The sequence below is a fragment of the Rhizophagus irregularis genome, chromosome 21 (assembly GCF_026210795.1).
Source record: "Rhizophagus irregularis chromosome 21, complete sequence".
NCBI classification, from domain to species: Eukaryota; Fungi; Glomeromycota; class Glomeromycetes; order Glomerales; family Glomeraceae; genus Rhizophagus; species Rhizophagus irregularis.
The window spans coordinates 1,539,957-1,558,062 of record NC_089449.1 but is presented as its reverse complement, the minus strand read 5'-3'; the positions used below and the strand labels follow the sequence as shown (position 1 = coordinate 1,558,062).

Genomic DNA, 18,106 nt, shown 5'->3' with positions numbered 1-18,106 from the left:
GATTTCTTCATATTTGGTATAAATTAAATTTGCAGATCTTTTATTTGGTTTATATGAAAGTGGTTAATGAAACATTGTTATTTGCATATTTGAATTTTTTGATCATATATTAGAGTATACTGGATCGGCAATTCCAATACATTTCTCGAGATAATGATGAATTACGTAAAGAAAATGAGATTCTGCGGAGAGAAAATGAAAGTTTACGAAAAGAAAATGGAAAATTAAAGAAATTAACAACTTTGAATTCAACTTCAATCAACGATAGTATATTTATTCCCGAAAATTTGACAGTTAATTCTATTTCAACTACATCATCGTCAACGAAGTCTACAAGTAGTTATAATATAAACAATAAATCAAAAACATTGCAATAGATAATTGAGTGGCTATCTACTTAATAGTAATTTCACTAGGTTTATTCATCAGGTAAAGTTTATCGTATTATTTTATTATTACATGAAAATCCGTAAAAAAATCATGCATATAGATATATCATAATCTTTTAAATCATTTTCCTATTAATATTTTTTTTTTTATTTTATAAATAATGAAATAATGTGAAGAGAAGGAGACTAGAAAGCCGGCGGAAAATTTAAATTTTTAAAATAATTATGATTTAGAACTTTAATTTTTTATTTATAGAGATAATATAGAGATAATATAATATTAAAAGTTTATCCTTGTAAACTGGAACATGCAGATCATCCACGCGAATGTTAATTCAATACATATGATGAACGTCAACTTCACATGACGAAAAAAGGTTATATTAACCCTTTTAATACTAAATCAGAAAAATTTGTAATAGTTATGTATTCAGAATTGATAAAATAAAAATGTGATTTTGTGAATTTATAATTTTTATAAATCATAAATGTCCACTAATTTAGTAAACTTATGGAAAGCGAAATCAGAATTGACAGTAGGAGAAATAACAAGGTATAGAATATATTTTGATCCAAGAAAACTGGGGATAAGTACGGCATGGCCTCCAAATAGCTTGATGTTAAAAGTTAAAAATACCACACCATTTATATATAGAGGAGCAATACTAGCAGGACCATTTAATATTTCAGCAACTTGTGTTGAAACTAGTAGCTGTTTTAATATTCCCAAACAACCAACTGAATTAATTGTGCCACAAATTAAAGCTGGAATAAAATGTGGAGAAACTTGGAAAATATCATTAAGTATACCCGACGAAAGAGAAGAGTGGATTGGAGATTGGACTATTGAAATTTTAAGTGATATAATATTTACTTGTAATAGAGTACAATATGAAATATCATTATTTTCCGTGATAGGTGATGGAACACTTATTACAGATGAAGTTAAAATTGCAAATATCAAAAATACATATAAAGACGATTTTACTTTAATCGAGATATTTTCACCTACAATAACCTATGAATATTTTAAACCAAAAGATGTATTTTATTTACCAGATCTCACTACTATAAATAATGTTAATAGAGAAATTGAAGATACTCAAGATACAAAAAGATCAGTTCATCTTGTTGTATTGACTCATGGGATACATGGATCCATGCTAGATGAATTATATTTAAGGGAAGTTATTGAAGAAAAGTGTAAACATAAATTAGAACATGAAGTCGTTGTTTATATGTCTGATGTTAATCATTCCGTTACCGAAGATGGAATTGAAAAATGTGGTAAAAGGTTAGCTGAAAGTATTTTAGAATATATTGGATGGCCTTGGATTTCCTCTAATTCCACAAGTTCTTCTGTTTCCAAAGATGTTGCTAAAGGACCTTTAATATCACAAATATCATTTATAGGACATTCATTAGGAGGTTTAATTAATATCTTTCTTATAGGTTATTTAAATAGTGTAACCAATGGAATATTTTTTAAAGAGGTTGAACCTGTACATTATATAGCAATAGCATCACCATTACTCGGTTCAACAGATTTAGCTTGGTATATTAAAATTGGTATGGAATGGGGTGCGTTAGGTCAAACTGGTAAAGATTTAGCGTTAGTTCCAAGATCAAAAGTTGAACAACATTCTGCATCAGGTGTTTTGAAAGAACAAGATCCCCCCACTGTTGATTCATTTAATGAAGAACCTTTATTATTATCTTTATCACGTCCAAATTCTTCTTCTCATATAGCATTAAAATTATTTAAAAATCGTACTTTATATGCTAATACTTCCAATGATATAACTGTTTCTCTAAGGACTTCTTCTCTTTTTTTCATAAGTCACAATGATGAAGATTTCATTAAAGATCAATATAATACTACTATATTTGATCATTTTAAGCATTTGTTAAATGCCATAAATCCTCCAGCAACTACAAAGGAATATCTTACCAGATCTTTTTCTGATAAATCTCCTATTCTTCATGATAAATTATATACTCCTAATGACATACCTCCTATCGCTTCCGATGAAGAAGAGGATGAAGATTTATTTATTGAAGAACAGATGGCTAGATTTTGGCATGAAGATATGACTTGGCGCAAAGTACTTGTCAGTCTTGAAGGCGAAGCTCATACTCATGTAATTGTACGTAGGAAGTGGATAAATGCAGCCGGTTGGCAAGTTATTGATCATTTATTAAATAATCATGAATTTTAAAGTTGTCTGAATAAATTAATGAATTCATAAACTATTTATTATACTTAATATATATTTAATTAAACTGAATTATAAAAGAAAATTATGTATACAAAATTTAAGTTTCGAATTATTATTTCTAATGTACACCATTTTTCCATGCAAATATGTTATTATCAAAGTTCCCACTTATCACTATTTATGGGTTCTTTATTTTTTAATTGCGTAAATATCGCCTAATAATATAAATATTGTTAATAAAAGGTAGTCGTTTTATTGTTTGAAGAATGACATAACGAAACCTACAATGAAGTTCTAACCTTGGCAATGTTTGTAATTTTTGCGTGTTCGTTATACTTTATGATGTTACTATCTGTGTATTTTATTACTTCATGCAACAAATTATCAAGTATCGGCAATACCACTAAAAGGTAAATCAAATTATTAGCTCTAATAAAAATGTATCAAAACAACACAACACTTACATGGCTCCTGCGATTGTTTTAGAAAAGGGTCGGTTAATAATTGGGGTATAGTTAAACGTGTCTTTTGATTCCTCTCGAGGCATCCTTTCATGATACGAATCAAATTTTCATCCACTATATTGTCACTTTGATTATTTGTTGTGACTGGAAATGAAATAATATAATTTTCATCAAGTATAGCCTTGTACTTTTTGGACATATTTAAATGAGAGAATGGAGTATGACCATAAACCATCTGATAAAGAATGCATCCAAGTGACCAAACATCGCTTGGCCGACCTTGCTATATATGTTACGAAATATTATGAATTGCGCGCGTTAACATTAACCCACATAAATAAAAATTAATTTACCTTTAGACATTTCTTTCCACTTTTGTTTGTTTCTGGATCACTTGTGTCGTTGAGTGCTTCCGGCGACATGTAATTGATAGTACCTACCTAAAGATATTGTGAATATCATAAAAAAAAAATAGTAAAGCAACCATTTTCTGGATTTATAAGAAATTTCATACGTGCTGGTCTCTGTGAATATTAGTTGTGTCATTTGGTATAGTTTTTGCAATACCAAAGTCAATTAATTTTAATTTCTCGTTTACTATTATGAAATTTGCCGGTTTTAAATCAGTATGCACGATTTTTTCTAGTTGTATCGCGTATACAGCATTTAACATCTAATAATTAAAAATGATCGTAAATACTTTGTTTTTTCAATCAATTTAATAATAATAATAATATTGAATATCAATTTTTACCTGCTCCCAATAAAACCGGATAACGTTTAAATTTATTGGTATCCCATTTTGTGAATATAAATAGTGGGCAAAATCTTGTTCTCCACATTCTAATAACTTAAATAAAAAAAGTAATAAAAAGAAATGAAAATTTATCTCTAAATTATAAGTAGATTAATGAAATGAAAGATCAATCAACCATTAATAAATATCCCTTTTCTTTGTTTATTTCAGCATCATACAAATTTATTATGCCGTCTCTTCCGGATAAACGTTTTAATAAGGATACTTCATTTATGTAACTAGACAATACATTATCATCGACCCTTTCAAAAGTGACTTTTTTTATGGCGTAAACTTGACCATTTGAATTTGTCACTTTATAAACTTTACTACTACCTCCACGACCAAGTAATGCGTGACGCTTATATGATTTTCCATTAAGCTATTAATAAAGCTTAAAAATTAATCACTTATTAAAAAACAAAAAAATGTTTTTCATAAAAAGTATTTACCATTATTATATCTTTATTCGCTTTTATATTTTGTGTCTGTTCAGTTATGATTGCGCTAGATTTTGTAGGTAGAAGCTCTGATTCAGTCACTTTGGGTGGTGAATGATCTTTAACGGTTTCACCCTGACAGTGAAATACGCCACCTTGTAATTCAATTTCTTGGTGGCCAACTTTTGATGAATGCTTTAACAGATTATAATCTGGTTCAATCTCATTAGCTGATCTTTTAGGCTTTAGATGTGTATATGGTCTATCTGCCTCCAATAACAAATCATGCTCTTTACTATCTAAGCAATTTATATAAAGAATGAGACTTTAGCAAAATAACACCATGTAGAAAATATTTCATAACAGAAGTATTACCTGAAAATTTCCAACGACTAAGTTCGGCACCAAAATCATTTGGTTCTTCTTCTTCTTGAACTGGTTCTTGTATCTTTTTTACTCTTTGTGGTGGACCTGCTCAGGATCGAACTTAATAATGTTAATACTCTTTTACAATTTAATAGAAAAAAATTACAAATGATAACCAATTACCAAGATTACGTGCAGTAGTTATCGTTCTTCTCCGTCGTCTTATAACTGAACCATGTTTCTGCAATCTTAGCAAAACGTAATTAAATTAATCATTTAATTATTTTAAAGTATTAATTAAATGCTAATTAAACTAAATTGTTTATTCACTTATCAGTAATCGCTGGAGTTGATAAGCCGCAATGAGCTACATTGTCAATATTGTTATTCGATTGCGAAAAGAACTCTTGTGGATGAGTTGTAGCTGGTGTTTCCAAGCCCTATAATAAAAATGCTTAAAGAAAAGTATATAATACTTTTTATATATATATATATATATTTTACCTCGTTTGCGTATTCACGATGAAACAAATTTGTTAGGTTTGAAAGCCGACTACGGTCTTCTAGTATTATTATATCTCCTATTTCTTTTCCTGGTTTCGGTTTGCCTTCCATTTGAAAGTTAGTTTTAAAATGGTATCTTTTTTTTTTATAATATTAAAATACGCGTCGTAAACCCGATAAACGCGCTGAATTATGTCTGTACATCTGTACAACAGTTCTAATGGTAACACTACTGGTAACACCATGTTTAGTAACTTTTCCATATATGGTGAATATTTTCTTGATGAGATCGAAAATTTTTTTTTTGAATTTTTTTAGTCGTCTGTTAGTTATTTATTTTGAATCATGGGAAAATTGAAGCAAAAAGGGAAAGCTGGGGCAGCTGTAAATTACATAAATCGAAATAAAGCCCTAAAAAAGCTACAAATTTCACTTGCGGATTTCAGGTATACAATTGACATTCTTTTTAAGTTAAAAAAAAACTCAATTAATTATTATTATTTTTTTTTTTAAAAAAAAAAGACGATTATGTATTCTTAAAGGAATTTATCCTAGAGAACCGAAAAATAAAAAAAAAGCTAATAAAGGTTCTACAGCTCCAACAACTTTTTATTATACAAAAGATATTCAATATCTTGCTCATGAACCAGTCCTTCAAAAATTTAGAGAACATAAAATATTTTTAAGAAAATTAAATAAAGCAATAGGTAAAAGAGAATTTAGTATTGCGAAGAATTTAGAACAGAATAGACCAATTTACACATTAGATCATATCCTTAAAGAAAGGTAAATGAGCACAAATTTTTCTCTCATTCCGTTTGAAATATTTAACTAACACTTGTTTTTAATTATAGATATCCTACTTTCACTGATGCATTAAGAGATATTGATGATGCTTTGTGTATGCTGTTCCTATTTTCTACATTTCCCGCAACTGATAAAATAAAATCAGAGATAGTTACAAATTGTCAAAGAATATGTGTTGAATTCCAACATTATATAATTCATACTAGAAGTTTGCGTAAAGTATTTTTATCAATTAAGGGAATTTATTATCAAACAGAAATTAAAGGTCAAACAATCACTTGGTTAGTACCTTATCAATTCAGTCAACAGGTAAGTTAAACCTTTTTTTTTTAATTAATTTTATTGTAATAAAATTTTTTTCTTAAATATTTCATTTTATAACAGGTTCCTGATGATGTTGACTTTCGTGTTATGCTCACTTTTTTGGAATTTTACCAAACTCATCTTGGCTTCGTAAATTTCAAATTATACACTGACGTAAATCTAGTCTATCCACCAAAAGTAGATTCATCTAAAGACGAAGGTGCAGCTGGGTTGGGTGCTCTTATTATCGAGACTACAAATAATCTCGTAGGGTTATCTTCTACTTCACAAGATAGTGAAATAAAAGAGGAATCGAATAATACTGTAAGTTTTATTTACGTGATCATAGTTTATAAAAAAAATGTTGACCGTGTATTTGTTTACAGGATCGTAAGGCTGAATCCGAAAAACGACTAAAGACTTTATCAAAGAAACTTGCAATTATTAAAGAACAAGTAGAACCAACATCAGAAATACAACCTGATATTACAGAAAAATCTGAAACTACTAATAGCGATGACAACGCAGAAATAATGGATGAATTTACAGAACAAAATAATATTTCACAAGATCAAAAACATATCTCAAAGATATATACATATCGTGATATACAAAATGCATCAGTTGCTTTAACAGAATTCGAAAATCTGTTTTCTAATTGTATTTTTTACTTGTCACGTGAAGTTCCAAGATATTCTTTAGAATTTATTATTCGTGCTTTTGGTGGTCAAGTTGGTTGGGATGAAACATGTGGTATTGGTTCCCCATTTAATGAAAGTGATGACCGTATTACACATCACATTGTTGATCGTCCTACTTTAAGTCATAAGTCTTTACTCCGTATATATGTTCAACCGCAATGGGTTTATGATTGTGTTAATATTAGAAAATTATTAAAGACCGAACCATATCAACCCGGTAAAACTTTACCTCCTCATTTATCACCTTTTGTTGAATATAAGGAAGGCGATTATGTACCTGATGCTAAGAATGAATTTGAAGGTGATATGGAAAGAATGGAAGTGTCAAATGAACAAGATACAGAAGAGGAGGAAAGTTCAAATGAGGAAGATGATAGCGATGATGATAAGCCCGAAATATGTTCTTCTCACGACAAAATAACAGTTAAAGTTAATGAGGTAAGATAATATGATCAATTTTCATTTTGTTTATAATTATTGATATTGTCACCTAAATTCTTCTCATAACAGTCCGAAAATGATGATATGATTCATCAAATGGAACTTGAAGCTGAAGCAACAGGAATATCATTTTCTAAATATCAGGAACAGCAAGATCGACTTGCAAAAAGACAAAAAACTCAAGGCACTAATAATACTAAAGCTCAACAATCTTCTATTCAAACTGTAACTGGTAAAAAACGTGCAGCCAAAGAAATTGAAGAAAAAGAAGTTAAAGAATTGGCAAAAATAATGATGACAAAGAAACAAAAAACCCTCTACAATAAAATCCAATATGGTAAGAAAAGACAGCAAGAAAAAGTTGAAAATTTACAACGTAAAAAACGGGAAATTATTTCTCAACATAAGAAAAGACCTACTAGTAATAATAATAATGATGATAATAATAATTCAAACAAGAAAAAAACGAAACATAAAGAATAAAATAGATAGCTTAAGTAAATTCTTTTTTTAAAAAAGAAAAAATTTTTGGATCTTTTTTTTTTTTTGTGTAAATTGTGTCATTAGACACAAAGCATAATATCATGGATTAAAGTAGAAATACAGTTTACGAAGCAAATTTGCAATTACAAAAATTACAAAATATTGCTACGCTCATACGGTTTTTAAGGTATTGTTTATGATATAATATATATAAAGTATTGATCATAAAAAATTTTCTAATATAAAGAAATGGAAAAGGAGAAAAAAATTATGCATATAGGTTATAATATAAATGTCTCCAAAATATCCCTTATAAAAAAGTTCTTCAATAATATAATCCCTAAATCATATTTAATATTGTTTATTACGGTAACATCTGTTTATTATTATAAACATTCAACATTTAAAATTATCTATTATTGCAATAGAATCTACAAACTAATAAGGATAGTGAAAATATGTACAAATATTATTTTTGGAGCGCGTATAATTGACTACGCATTCTTTCTTGGAGAGGTTTTATTATATGTTGACCGACGTTGCTTTTGCTTTGTTGCTTGTCCGCCGCCATCACTGCCTCTTTTGTGTGGTTCTGTTAAGAATAATTACAAAAAAACTTTAACAATAGTGGTATTAAAATAATAAATATAATTAAAATTCGGCTTACCGCCTAAAGCTGGCGAAAAGTTTTTTTGTCGAGGAGAATCGATACCATTGACAGACACTAAAGGTGAAGGAGTAAGTGATGGTGTTTGAGTAGGTGTGGGTGCTGGTGTTGGAGTAGTAATCGGCGTTGGAGCAGAGGCCTGCAAATCGTTCGTATTAGGTGTTGGCGGTGCACCATTATAAGAAGGTTCATTTTTAATGTCCTTTCCATTAAGTTGTGCTTGAGGATTTTGTATCCTCTGATTTGGATTCGGATTATTAGACATTGTAGGCGTATTCATGTTTTGAGAGTTATGTGTAACCATCCTTAATGCCTCTGTAAATATAAAAAAATATAAGCGCCAAATATTATATATATATATATATAGAATAAAAGAAATTAAAATTTACGCAATGGTCCAGTTTGCGAATCTTTTATAGTCAAAGCAATGACTTCTTGTATAAAGTCAACTCCCTCTGCGATCTGTTCAAATTATAATTAAATATTAATGAACGAATAAATAAATTAAACATATAAAAACAATGTGGATGCTAACCTCTAAACATCGCATTGTCTTATGCGGTATTCCATATTCATTTACAACCACTGTATCTGGAGTAAATCTTTGTATTAGATTACGTGGAACATATTCGGTAAACTTTGATGTCACAAAGTCAAAACTCGTCATTTTTAATGTGTTGTTAAACACAACCACTAAACGACCAGGCGCTGAGACCTAAATTATAAGAACGAGATAATGAACTTCTTGATTAGAATAAAAATTATAAAATCTTCCTAATTCCTAAAGGAAACAATTTTATATATATATATTTATTTATTTATATTTACCTGAATTCCGTTTGCAAAGTGATATTCTATCGAAGAATATGGACAATCTACTTGGGATTGAACACCATTTGGAGTATTTACGGTCCTTTCTTTTGGACTTCCAAGAACAAGGTGTATTTTTACTACTCCAGATTCAATAAATGTTTGATAAAACCTCGGGATAACTTGGTATGTGAATTCTATTCAATTAATAGAAAACATTATTAACATTAACTAAATTAACAAGTAATATAATATAAAGATCGTACCAAATCTTTTTGTTCTATTGTTCACACTATCATGTAATGTATACTTCATTGTTACATCCTCAGAAAAAAAAGTATTCGTTAGTTGTTTCCAATATAGGATATCCTAATTCAATGTTATTTTAATTTTAAATTAATAAATGCTAAATAAAAATGGTGATAATTTGATAAATAACCAAACATACTTGTAGATTATTAACCATGACGTCATTTCCTAAACATTCTACGAATGCTAGAAGTTTTCCAACACCAGAATTTGACCTAAAATCAATGATAAATAATTAGCGCATTAATTCTAATTAGACTCAACATTCTACGTTATCATTTTTTAAAAAAACTTACTTAATTATAGGAGTTTGCATTCTCATTTGGTTAACAAATCTTGGATTATTCACTATGTTATTTGTCATGGCTATCATATTCGGTACATATGAACTTGGGATTATATTACGCTGAACTCCTATTCCATTTTGTGTCATTGTAAATTGTGGTCTAACAAATCTTTGGGCATTGGGGAAGTTTGGGTAAACGTTAGGAGGAACTCGGATCGCGCCTCCCGGCATAAAAGCAGCCGGATTATAACTCGCCATAAACTTTGATGTTTCGATAGATCACAGAAGCTATTTCTTTAAAAAATATATATATATATATATAAAATATAAAAGGCTTTACTATTAAAATTAAACTAAAAAAAACCAAGTATTCGATATATAAAAAAGTGAGTATAATTTTTTCTTTTGATTTTAGTGTATTGTGTGAGAAAGCAATGAAATGTCAACAAAAATGGGGAGTCTGCTAAATTACAAAGATCACAATAAAAATGATTTACAGAATTGAAAAATGCCGCGGTATCACCCGTTGGCAATTCAGCCAATCAATATCAAACTGAGACTTTGGTCCAGATTCATTTTGCGTTTTGACCAGAATTAACTACCATAATATTTGTTTCATTATAGTAACTTATTAAAATAATAAATAACCTTTTCTATCTATAATTTTAAAAAAATTATAACGTTAGATTATGAGTACGTAGAATTTAATTTTGTTACATTTAATACATTTTAATAATTCAATTCTTGTTAAAAATCCATTGTTTCTAAAAATAGTATAACTTAGATTCTTAAAAATAGGTAAAACTAAGAAATATTTTGTGTAGGTTGTATATTGCTTAGTTAATTTAAAATGACTGTTTTATAATTATAACAAAGACCTTCGAATTTGTTCTTATATTCTTGTTACTTCTTATATAGCCCCTATACCAAAAAAATAGACATGATCGACACTATTCAAAGTATGGAAAGTATGGAAAGTTCGATCGAAACACTGGCCGAATGTTGAAATTAGTCACCAGATTTGATTCCCAAACAATAATTAACTCACATGACACTAATGACTGACACTACTTCGCCTTTAGTGCCCCTAAAAAGGAAGTTCTGCGATTTCGGGCAAAATTTTATAATTCAGCAGAGTTCATATGATTGGCTAAATATTGACTGATACAATTTCGGCATGTTTATTATTATGAACATTATTATTATATGATCCCAAATTTTATTAATTAACATTTAAATTCCTATTAATTACATCTTTCAAACAATTCATCACAATAGCAAACTCATAATAGAAATCGTAAAAGTCAAAAAGACTTAACACTATATACAAATTATTACACTTCGAAATTAAATTTACCATAAATTTAGCAATTATCACAATTATTTATAAGCTACCCTCTTTCTTTCGCGAAAACTCCACTTAGATGGTGGCTAAAGTTAAATATAAACGAATTTATAAATAAAAATAAAATTAAATCAATCGAAATTATAATTTTGATTTACCAGATTTTGCTCTTCAAAATCACCTTCCTCAATCTCATCATCTATAATTTCCTCTTTATAGTTGACTACTTTGTTTTTTTTGTCTCGTAAACGCATCGGACATTTGAATTTTTCTGCAAGCTGCTCTTTCATACGTTTCTTGATTGATCTTACCACGGGTTCACCGGCTTCTATCATTACGTCCAACCAAACAGCTAATGTAGAAAATGTTCTAATATCTAATGAATACCAATCTACTACAGCATTATAAAGCCAATCCCAATTCTTATCTTTTTTAGAACTGGCTATAAATGAGTTATCGTTATCTGAAAATTTAAGTCCAGTTTCAGAGATCATATTCTTGACTTCATTTACAAAGTCGATAGCACTAACTTTTGAATTTGATTGAGGATCTTTAAAAACCAAATTTGGTTCAACATGTTTCAAGATTTTTTCAAAATCCGCGATTTTTCTTTTCACACATTCTTCCATTATTGTATGATATTCTTCTATTGACCAGACGTCTTTCTTACGGATGACTGTATCAAATAATTTCCAGAAGCTTTTTTGACGTTGACTCATAATACTTTTGACTTCTTCACAATCAACTTTCATTGGCTCGTCTTTAATATCTCTTTTCTTTTCGAGCCATAAATTAAGCTTGTCAAATGAAGGTTCAATTTCTTTCTCCATAATCTTAAGATTTACTTTTAAACTTCTTTCCCTCTCATTGCGTGTATTGAGACCTGCCATAAACATTCTAAATTTTCCAATCCCATTAATAAACTGCCATTCCAACAGAGAGGTCAGTGGAAGAGATGAATCATTAGAATCATCCAATTCCTCTGGGTAATTCCATTTAATAGTTTCAACAAATACGCCTCCCAATGTTCTAAAGAACCAATAGTATCTACCATCCCGATCTTGTCCTAATCTGACCATCGTATAAAATCTTTCGTCACGCCCCAATGGATTCAAAATCGTACCACCTCGTAGAGTACAATTTGCATGATCTCGTTCAGTCTTGTTCAACATGTTAAGTTCCTTATATTCTGCTTCCAATTTATCTAATTTATGGTGCAGTAGTTCAATTTCATCTGTTGTAACTTTTCGTTGTTCATTGAGTTCACTTAATATTTCTTGCTCAGCCTTGCGTTTTGCAACAATTTTTTGACGTTTAGTGATAGCATTTGACAAATCCACAATATTACTTTCGTCCTCAAAACTTGAGGGTTTTTCCTTCAATTGCTTTTCGATATCTTTAATCTCATTTTCTTTGTTAACTATTCTGACACGTGTTTCATTGATTTTAAAGTTAATCTCTTTCATTTTTGCCGTTCTAATCTCATTTTCTTTCCTATGATTTGCTGGAATTGTCAATTCTTTTATATATTCACGAAGTTTATTGGTGCGTAATGCTTCATTTATAATATCGGTAAATATAGACATTCGTTCTCTCGGACTAAATTCGGAATATTCTTTTTCGAGAAGAAATTTCTTGTTAGGAAATCTTTCAATAAGATAATATTGAATATTAACAATATCTATGTCGCATCCTTCTTCAGATTCATTGTAAAGGAAAGAGAGCAATCCAGATTGTAAATAAGCAAGGCGCGTATGGAAACGGTCGTCCAAAACCATTTCTTCAAGATGGGCTGAAATAAAGTTTAATATTATTCGTTAATTTTTGAACTTTTTTATAAACAAAAAAAAAAAAGTAAACTAGTAAAATACCATATTGTAATTTATTTCCATTATATTCAATATCTAATCCCAAAGGTTTCTCAAATTTCACAATAAAATCGTATAGTTTTAATATATCTGTAACTAAACTCATGTCAATCGCTCCTAGATCCACATTTTCAAAAGCTGGTAATGAAGAGACGACAGCATTATCGAATTCATTGTTTTTTTGTAGTTTCCTCTTGCCAATATTTGCAATTGGTCGAGATTCTGATAATTCCTAATAAAGTAAAATATTATTAGAATTAGTTTATAATGCTGGATGAACTTGAATTGAATTAAAAAATTCATTACATTATTTGAACTACTGATTTCTATAAAAATGGTAGGATTTTCGCCATCAAAGGTAGATTTGGTGTCATTTTGAGGATTGACACTTCCACTTTGTTGATCCTTTGATGAAGTAGCAGGACTAAACCAATTTAATAAAGAATTATTATTATTATTGGATTGACTTTTCTTTGAACTAGACTTTGATCTTTTCGAGTTTTTCTTGATTGTTGATAAAGAACTTTCATTAGATTTTATAGTTTCAAAGTTCGATTTATTAACCGTCACTTCTGGCGGGGACATAATAGGAATGACAACTCTTGGTAAATACCAAGTAGCTTTTGTAGGTGAAGCTACCTTTCTTGGTGTCGGTATATTTATTTCATGTGTACCATTAAAAATTACTGTTTTCTGTGTGAGTTCTTTCTCACTTTCCTCCTTTATCGTGAGTGGTGTTTCCTTTGAGGAATCAGAATCACGCGTATCAGACTGTAGCCAACGCTTTATTGCAGACTCTTTAGACTTTTGAGTATTAGAAACCTCGCCCAAAGCTGTCCTTTTAGATTTTGAGTGGTTACTTAAAACTTTTGAAATATTACGACTCTCCATTATTTTTATTTTTATCCTTTCTAGCTAACAAAAAATGAAAAAAAAGTGATAGTTATATTACATTTATACTTTATTAAAAATTATGTATAAAATAATATTAATTTTCGTACGTCTTTAACGTTTTCTTGTTGATAAAAACACAAACTTAAGAAAAGTTATTAAGTTTGACACGATAAAAAAACGCGCCGCGACACGAACTTATACTTTTTAGTAAAGGACGATCATATGAAATGAGGTTAACCAATCGATCTCCATTAAAAAAAAAAAATTTTATCATGTGATTTGACGCAGTTGTACACAATTATTATTACATTTATTACATTTAAAAAAATTTCAATTTTTTTAATTTTTTGAGACGAAAAACTAAAATTTAAATAAATTTAAATTAAAGAAAATGTTGGAACCTTTGGACCTGAACAAACAAAGACCATCCCCACATCATACAAAACTTTTTATAATAACTGATATGGAAATAGATTTACTAAGCCATTGGCAAAACGTATGATAAAAAGTGCATAATTAATATAATTAATGGCTTGTTTTGTTTAAAAACAAATTAAATCTTCCGTTTTTTACATGCAAACTATAATACATTTTACATAATAGAAAGGAAAAAAAAAGTTCGTCAAATTCGTCAAGTCCTTTCTAAATTCAATTTCCTGAATTTGTATAGCGGGGTATAAAAAAAATTTTTGACAGTATGAAAATGTAAGGGGATTATTGTAACCCTTTTACTGTAATTTCACCTTTTTTGATAAAAAAAAAAGCATGTGAACGGGAACGGGAAATGATGTGTTAAAAATATCGTAAGCCATAGCTAATATCGCATGATTGTAACTAAATAAATTGAATAGGGGAAATTCGTATTCCGTACTACGATAATTTTGCCCAATTTCCAGTATAAAGTAAATTGAGCATCATAATTTAATTGAGTCTAACTAAATTAATTCTTTAGTATTAAATTGTACTAGCTGCTGATTCAAAAATGACATAATCTTACATAATTTCAAAAAAAATTTACGTTTTACTTCGATAAAAATTTATCATTAGAATATATATGGTTACAATTTACAATATTCCTTTTTCTAAAGAAGTCTTATAACGGTTTAATTATAATTATATAAAATAACCCATATCGACCACCTTTTTTTCTCTGAATACTTTAAATATTTAAAAAAATCATTTTTTTTTTTTTTACGCACAATTAATTCAATTCCTTTCCTCAAATTTCGGAAATAATAATCATTTGTGTAAATGATATTTGTTTTGATCTGAAAAAAAAAACTGCTGATTATAACGAAATATCCGTACTCCCAATGTCGAAAATTAGCCCTAAACCTCCAAAGGGTAGCAAAGGTAAATAATTTGTTACAATTTCTTTATTATTAAAAAAGAGAGTTTTTATTAAAAAATTCGTTTGATTTTTTTTTAATTCAGCAACTACTTTAAAATCGGTATTATTACATATTCATCTTCAACAATATTTACCACTCTTTCAAAGAAATGAAATTGATTTTACAACTTTTTTGACATTAAATGAACAAACCTTAAAATCAGTTGGAATAGGGAATGATTCACATCGTAAAGTATTGTTATTATATATCAGGAAGTTGAGAAAATTAATTTTATCATCATCTACTGTAGCAGTACCAATTGAAAATAATATGTCATCGGAAATTATAAACGATGGTGACCTGACAAAAGTTTCCATTGAAGAAAATAATTTAACCATATTAACACCTATCACGGAGGAAGAGGAACCGTGTTTTCCAGAAATTTCTAATGACATCACTGACAATAATGAAGAAGAACCGATTTCTGAAAATAAATCACAAGATAATGCTCCGATTCATGAATCGGATGAACTTTCTTCAAACGAAACAAACTCAGTATCTGCAAGTTCTGAGGATGACTATACTCCAACATCTCGGTCGCGGAAACATTATAGTACAGATAATGAAGATTTATTAGCTTTGAGAAAAGAGCGTGGTGCGGTTGTACGAGATTCTAATTGGCGTCTTTCTATGCCTGTGACAAATAGTGAATTACCTCCCTATCACAACAGCGGATTACCTTCGTACCACGATGTGGTTGATCGACAACGCATAGTGACGTGTGAGGAAGAAGTAATTCACGAAGAGTTACCTCCTTATTCTTGTAGTGTACATAAAGCAGGATATGTTTTCAAAAAGAATGAATTTTCTTCAAAAGGTTATAGATCGAGAGACAGATCATGGAAAAAACAATATTTATATTTATGGGGAACTTTTTTACGCATATATAAAAGTGAACCAATTGATATTAATGTAAGTACTTCATTTTTTGTTAAACAAAATTTTACGCACTTTTTAAATTTTTTCCTTTCTTTTTTTTTAGAGAGTAACTCCAACTCATGAGTTCAGTATGCTAAATACTCAAATAGGTTTAGCAACAGATTACTCTAAAAAAAATAATGTGATAAGAGTGCGAATTTCTTCTACTGGGCACCAATTCTTGTTTCAAATACAAGATCATGATGAATGCGTATCATGGATAGAGAAGTTACAGTCTTCTGTAAATATTTCACCTACATTAGATGAAAGAGAAATGCCAATGTTTATCACTTTACCTATGAGAAGACGAAGAGTTGGTGGTGTTATACCTTCATCACTTTCCTCGTCATCTTCATTATCACCATCATTATCATCGACGAACGGTAGTATAAATTATGAAGGTATACCTATAATAAACCCATCTTCAATGCCTATTTCAGCTTCAGGTCTAACTTTTCAACAATTTAACGAAATGGCAAGAGAATTACAACAAGTTCAAATTACTGAAGCTTTGCCACAACAACAATTAATTTGGTAGTTAAGTTTAAGAGAAAAAAAAAATAAGCAAATTATAAGTAATTTTTCTTTAAGGACAATTAATTATAATTATAATTATGTTAAATATTTTTATAAGAACAAAGATATATCTTTTTTATAGATATTATATATGTAGCATTAACATTGTATTATATTGTGTACTTTTATTTTTTTGCATTATATATAACACAGATATAATTATTACATTATTTATGTTTAGAAACTTATCACAATCAATTAAATCAATCATAAAATTTCGTAATTTTGAATAATAATTAAATTTATTCAAGAGAGATATAACTAACGAATGACCAATAAAAAAATTTGTTACATACAATTTGTATGTAAGATAAGTAAAATGTTTATTTTTAAGTATTATCTTCTACCCCCTAGGTATTATATAAATACTTAACATTCTTAAGAAATTATCTTTTTACATTAAATATTTTTATTTTTTATCTATTAATTTTAGTTAAGCAATAAACAGGTTTTAGTTTTTAAATTTTAATATATATCATTAATTAAATAAATCATATTTAAGATATCAAATAATTTTATAAAAATTGCTTATATAAATTATAAAATAATAATATTTAAATGAAAAACTAATTACTATATAATAAATAAATAAATTATATATTCTTTTACAACTGTTTTTATATATATACTTAGTTTAAAAATAATCCAGTTTTCTGGTGGTTTTATAATTAAAAAACATTTTAGTTTATTTATCTTTAAAATATTTTTTTATTCTTTTAAAGAAGTACTAATTTTTCAAATTTATTTTATATTTATTTACAAGAAAAAAGTAGATTTCAGAAAGTTTTAAAAAAACTAAAAAACTATAGTAATCACTATAATAAAATTCCACTAATTTTAATATAACCAATTTCTAGTTATAAACATTACAGTTATTTCACTGACAATTTTGAAATTCTAATCCACTTACCCTAATCTTATTTTAATTGAATTACTGTAAACAGTATAAATGAAAAAAATAAAATAAAAAAATGATTTTTTTTAAAAACCCATAAAAAACAGTAAATTTTATTGCATTTTTAGAAGGAAAAGGTATGATTATAACATGAAAACCTTGATTTTAGGATGAAAAATCCAACTCTTAGGTAAGTTTACATATAGAAAACTTTTTAGATTACACAAAATCTCA

The 18,106-nt window shown here is 28.4% G+C and overlaps 6 protein-coding genes across 6 annotated transcripts; 3 read left to right on the top strand and 3 right to left on the bottom strand.

The window, feature by feature from the left end:
- Nucleotides 1–877: 877 nt before the first annotated feature.
- OCT59_013788 (uncharacterized protein) lies at nt 878–2,700 on the top strand (the record flags this gene model as incomplete). The annotated part of the gene is made up of 1 exon (XM_025317086.2): nt 878–2,700. The coding sequence occupies one exon, from the start codon at nt 878–880 to the stop codon at nt 2,606–2,608; it is 1,731 nt and encodes a 576-aa protein (XP_025179017.1). The 3' UTR covers nt 2,609–2,700.
- OCT59_013787 (uncharacterized protein) lies at nt 2,607–5,289 on the bottom strand (the record flags this gene model as incomplete). Its single annotated transcript, XM_066141733.1, has 11 exons — nt 2,607–2,823; nt 2,908–3,355; nt 3,426–3,512; nt 3,587–3,745; nt 3,827–3,922; nt 4,005–4,250; nt 4,321–4,607; nt 4,684–4,779; nt 4,858–4,922; nt 5,005–5,114; nt 5,179–5,289. The coding sequence occupies 10 exons, from the start codon at nt 5,287–5,289 to the stop codon at nt 3,038–3,040; spliced, it is 1,575 nt and encodes a 524-aa protein (XP_066001839.1). The 3' UTR covers nt 2,607–2,823; nt 2,908–3,037.
- Nucleotides 5,290–5,495: 206 nt separating this feature from the next.
- Nucleotides 5,496–7,913, top strand: OCT59_013786 (uncharacterized protein; the record flags this gene model as incomplete). Its single annotated transcript, XM_025317087.2, has 6 exons — nt 5,496–5,624; nt 5,701–5,964; nt 6,033–6,294; nt 6,370–6,612; nt 6,675–7,427; nt 7,500–7,913. Exons 1-6 carry the CDS (start codon nt 5,524–5,526, stop codon nt 7,911–7,913), a joined length of 2,037 nt encoding a protein of 678 aa, XP_025179019.1. The 5' UTR covers nt 5,496–5,523.
- Nucleotides 7,911–10,475, bottom strand: OCT59_013785 (uncharacterized protein). The gene is made up of 8 exons (XM_025317088.2): nt 9,996–10,475; nt 9,839–9,914; nt 9,657–9,759; nt 9,409–9,587; nt 9,116–9,295; nt 8,970–9,042; nt 8,581–8,895; nt 7,911–8,505 (listed from the first exon to the last, which is right to left on the bottom strand). Exons 1-8 carry the CDS (start codon nt 10,241–10,243, stop codon nt 8,408–8,410), a joined length of 1,272 nt encoding a protein of 423 aa, XP_025179020.1. The 5' UTR covers nt 10,244–10,475; the 3' UTR covers nt 7,911–8,407.
- A 691-nt stretch (nt 10,476–11,166) lies between these two features.
- OCT59_013784 (uncharacterized protein) lies at nt 11,167–14,257 on the bottom strand. Its single transcript, XM_025310766.2, has 4 exons — nt 13,505–14,257; nt 13,202–13,430; nt 11,489–13,122; nt 11,167–11,416 (listed from the first exon to the last, which is right to left on the bottom strand). Exons 1-4 carry the CDS (start codon nt 14,087–14,089, stop codon nt 11,366–11,368), a joined length of 2,499 nt encoding a protein of 832 aa, XP_025179021.1. The 5' UTR covers nt 14,090–14,257; the 3' UTR covers nt 11,167–11,365.
- Nucleotides 14,258–15,405: 1,148 nt separating this feature from the next.
- Nucleotides 15,406–16,939, top strand: OCT59_013783 (uncharacterized protein; the record flags this gene model as incomplete). Its single annotated transcript, XM_025317089.2, has 3 exons — nt 15,406–15,445; nt 15,527–16,395; nt 16,466–16,939. The coding sequence occupies 3 exons, from the start codon at nt 15,406–15,408 to the stop codon at nt 16,937–16,939; spliced, it is 1,383 nt and encodes a 460-aa protein (XP_025179022.2).
- Nucleotides 16,940–18,106: the final 1,167 nt, after the last annotated feature.

Coding starts and splice junctions, on each gene's coding strand:
- OCT59_013785 (XM_025317088.2), bottom strand. CDS start 10,243: ATGGCGAGTTATAATCCGGCTGCTTTTATGCCGGGAGGCGCGATCCGA. Junction 9,915..9,995: donor ATGCAAACTCCTATAATTAA/GTAAGTTTTTTT, acceptor CATTGATTTTAG/GTCAAATTCTGGTGTTGGAA. Junction 9,588..9,656: donor CAATAGAACAAAAAGATTTG/GTACGATCTTTA, acceptor TTAATTGAATAG/AATTCACATACCAAGTTATC.
- OCT59_013784 (XM_025310766.2), bottom strand. CDS start 14,089: ATGGAGAGTCGTAATATTTCAAAAGTTTTAAGTAACCACTCAAAATCT. Junction 13,431..13,504: donor AAATCAGTAGTTCAAATAAT/GTAATGAATTTT, acceptor TTACTTTATTAG/GAATTATCAGAATCTCGACC. Junction 13,123..13,201: donor TGGAAATAAATTACAATATG/GTATTTTACTAG, acceptor ACTTTATTTCAG/CCCATCTTGAAGAAATGGTT.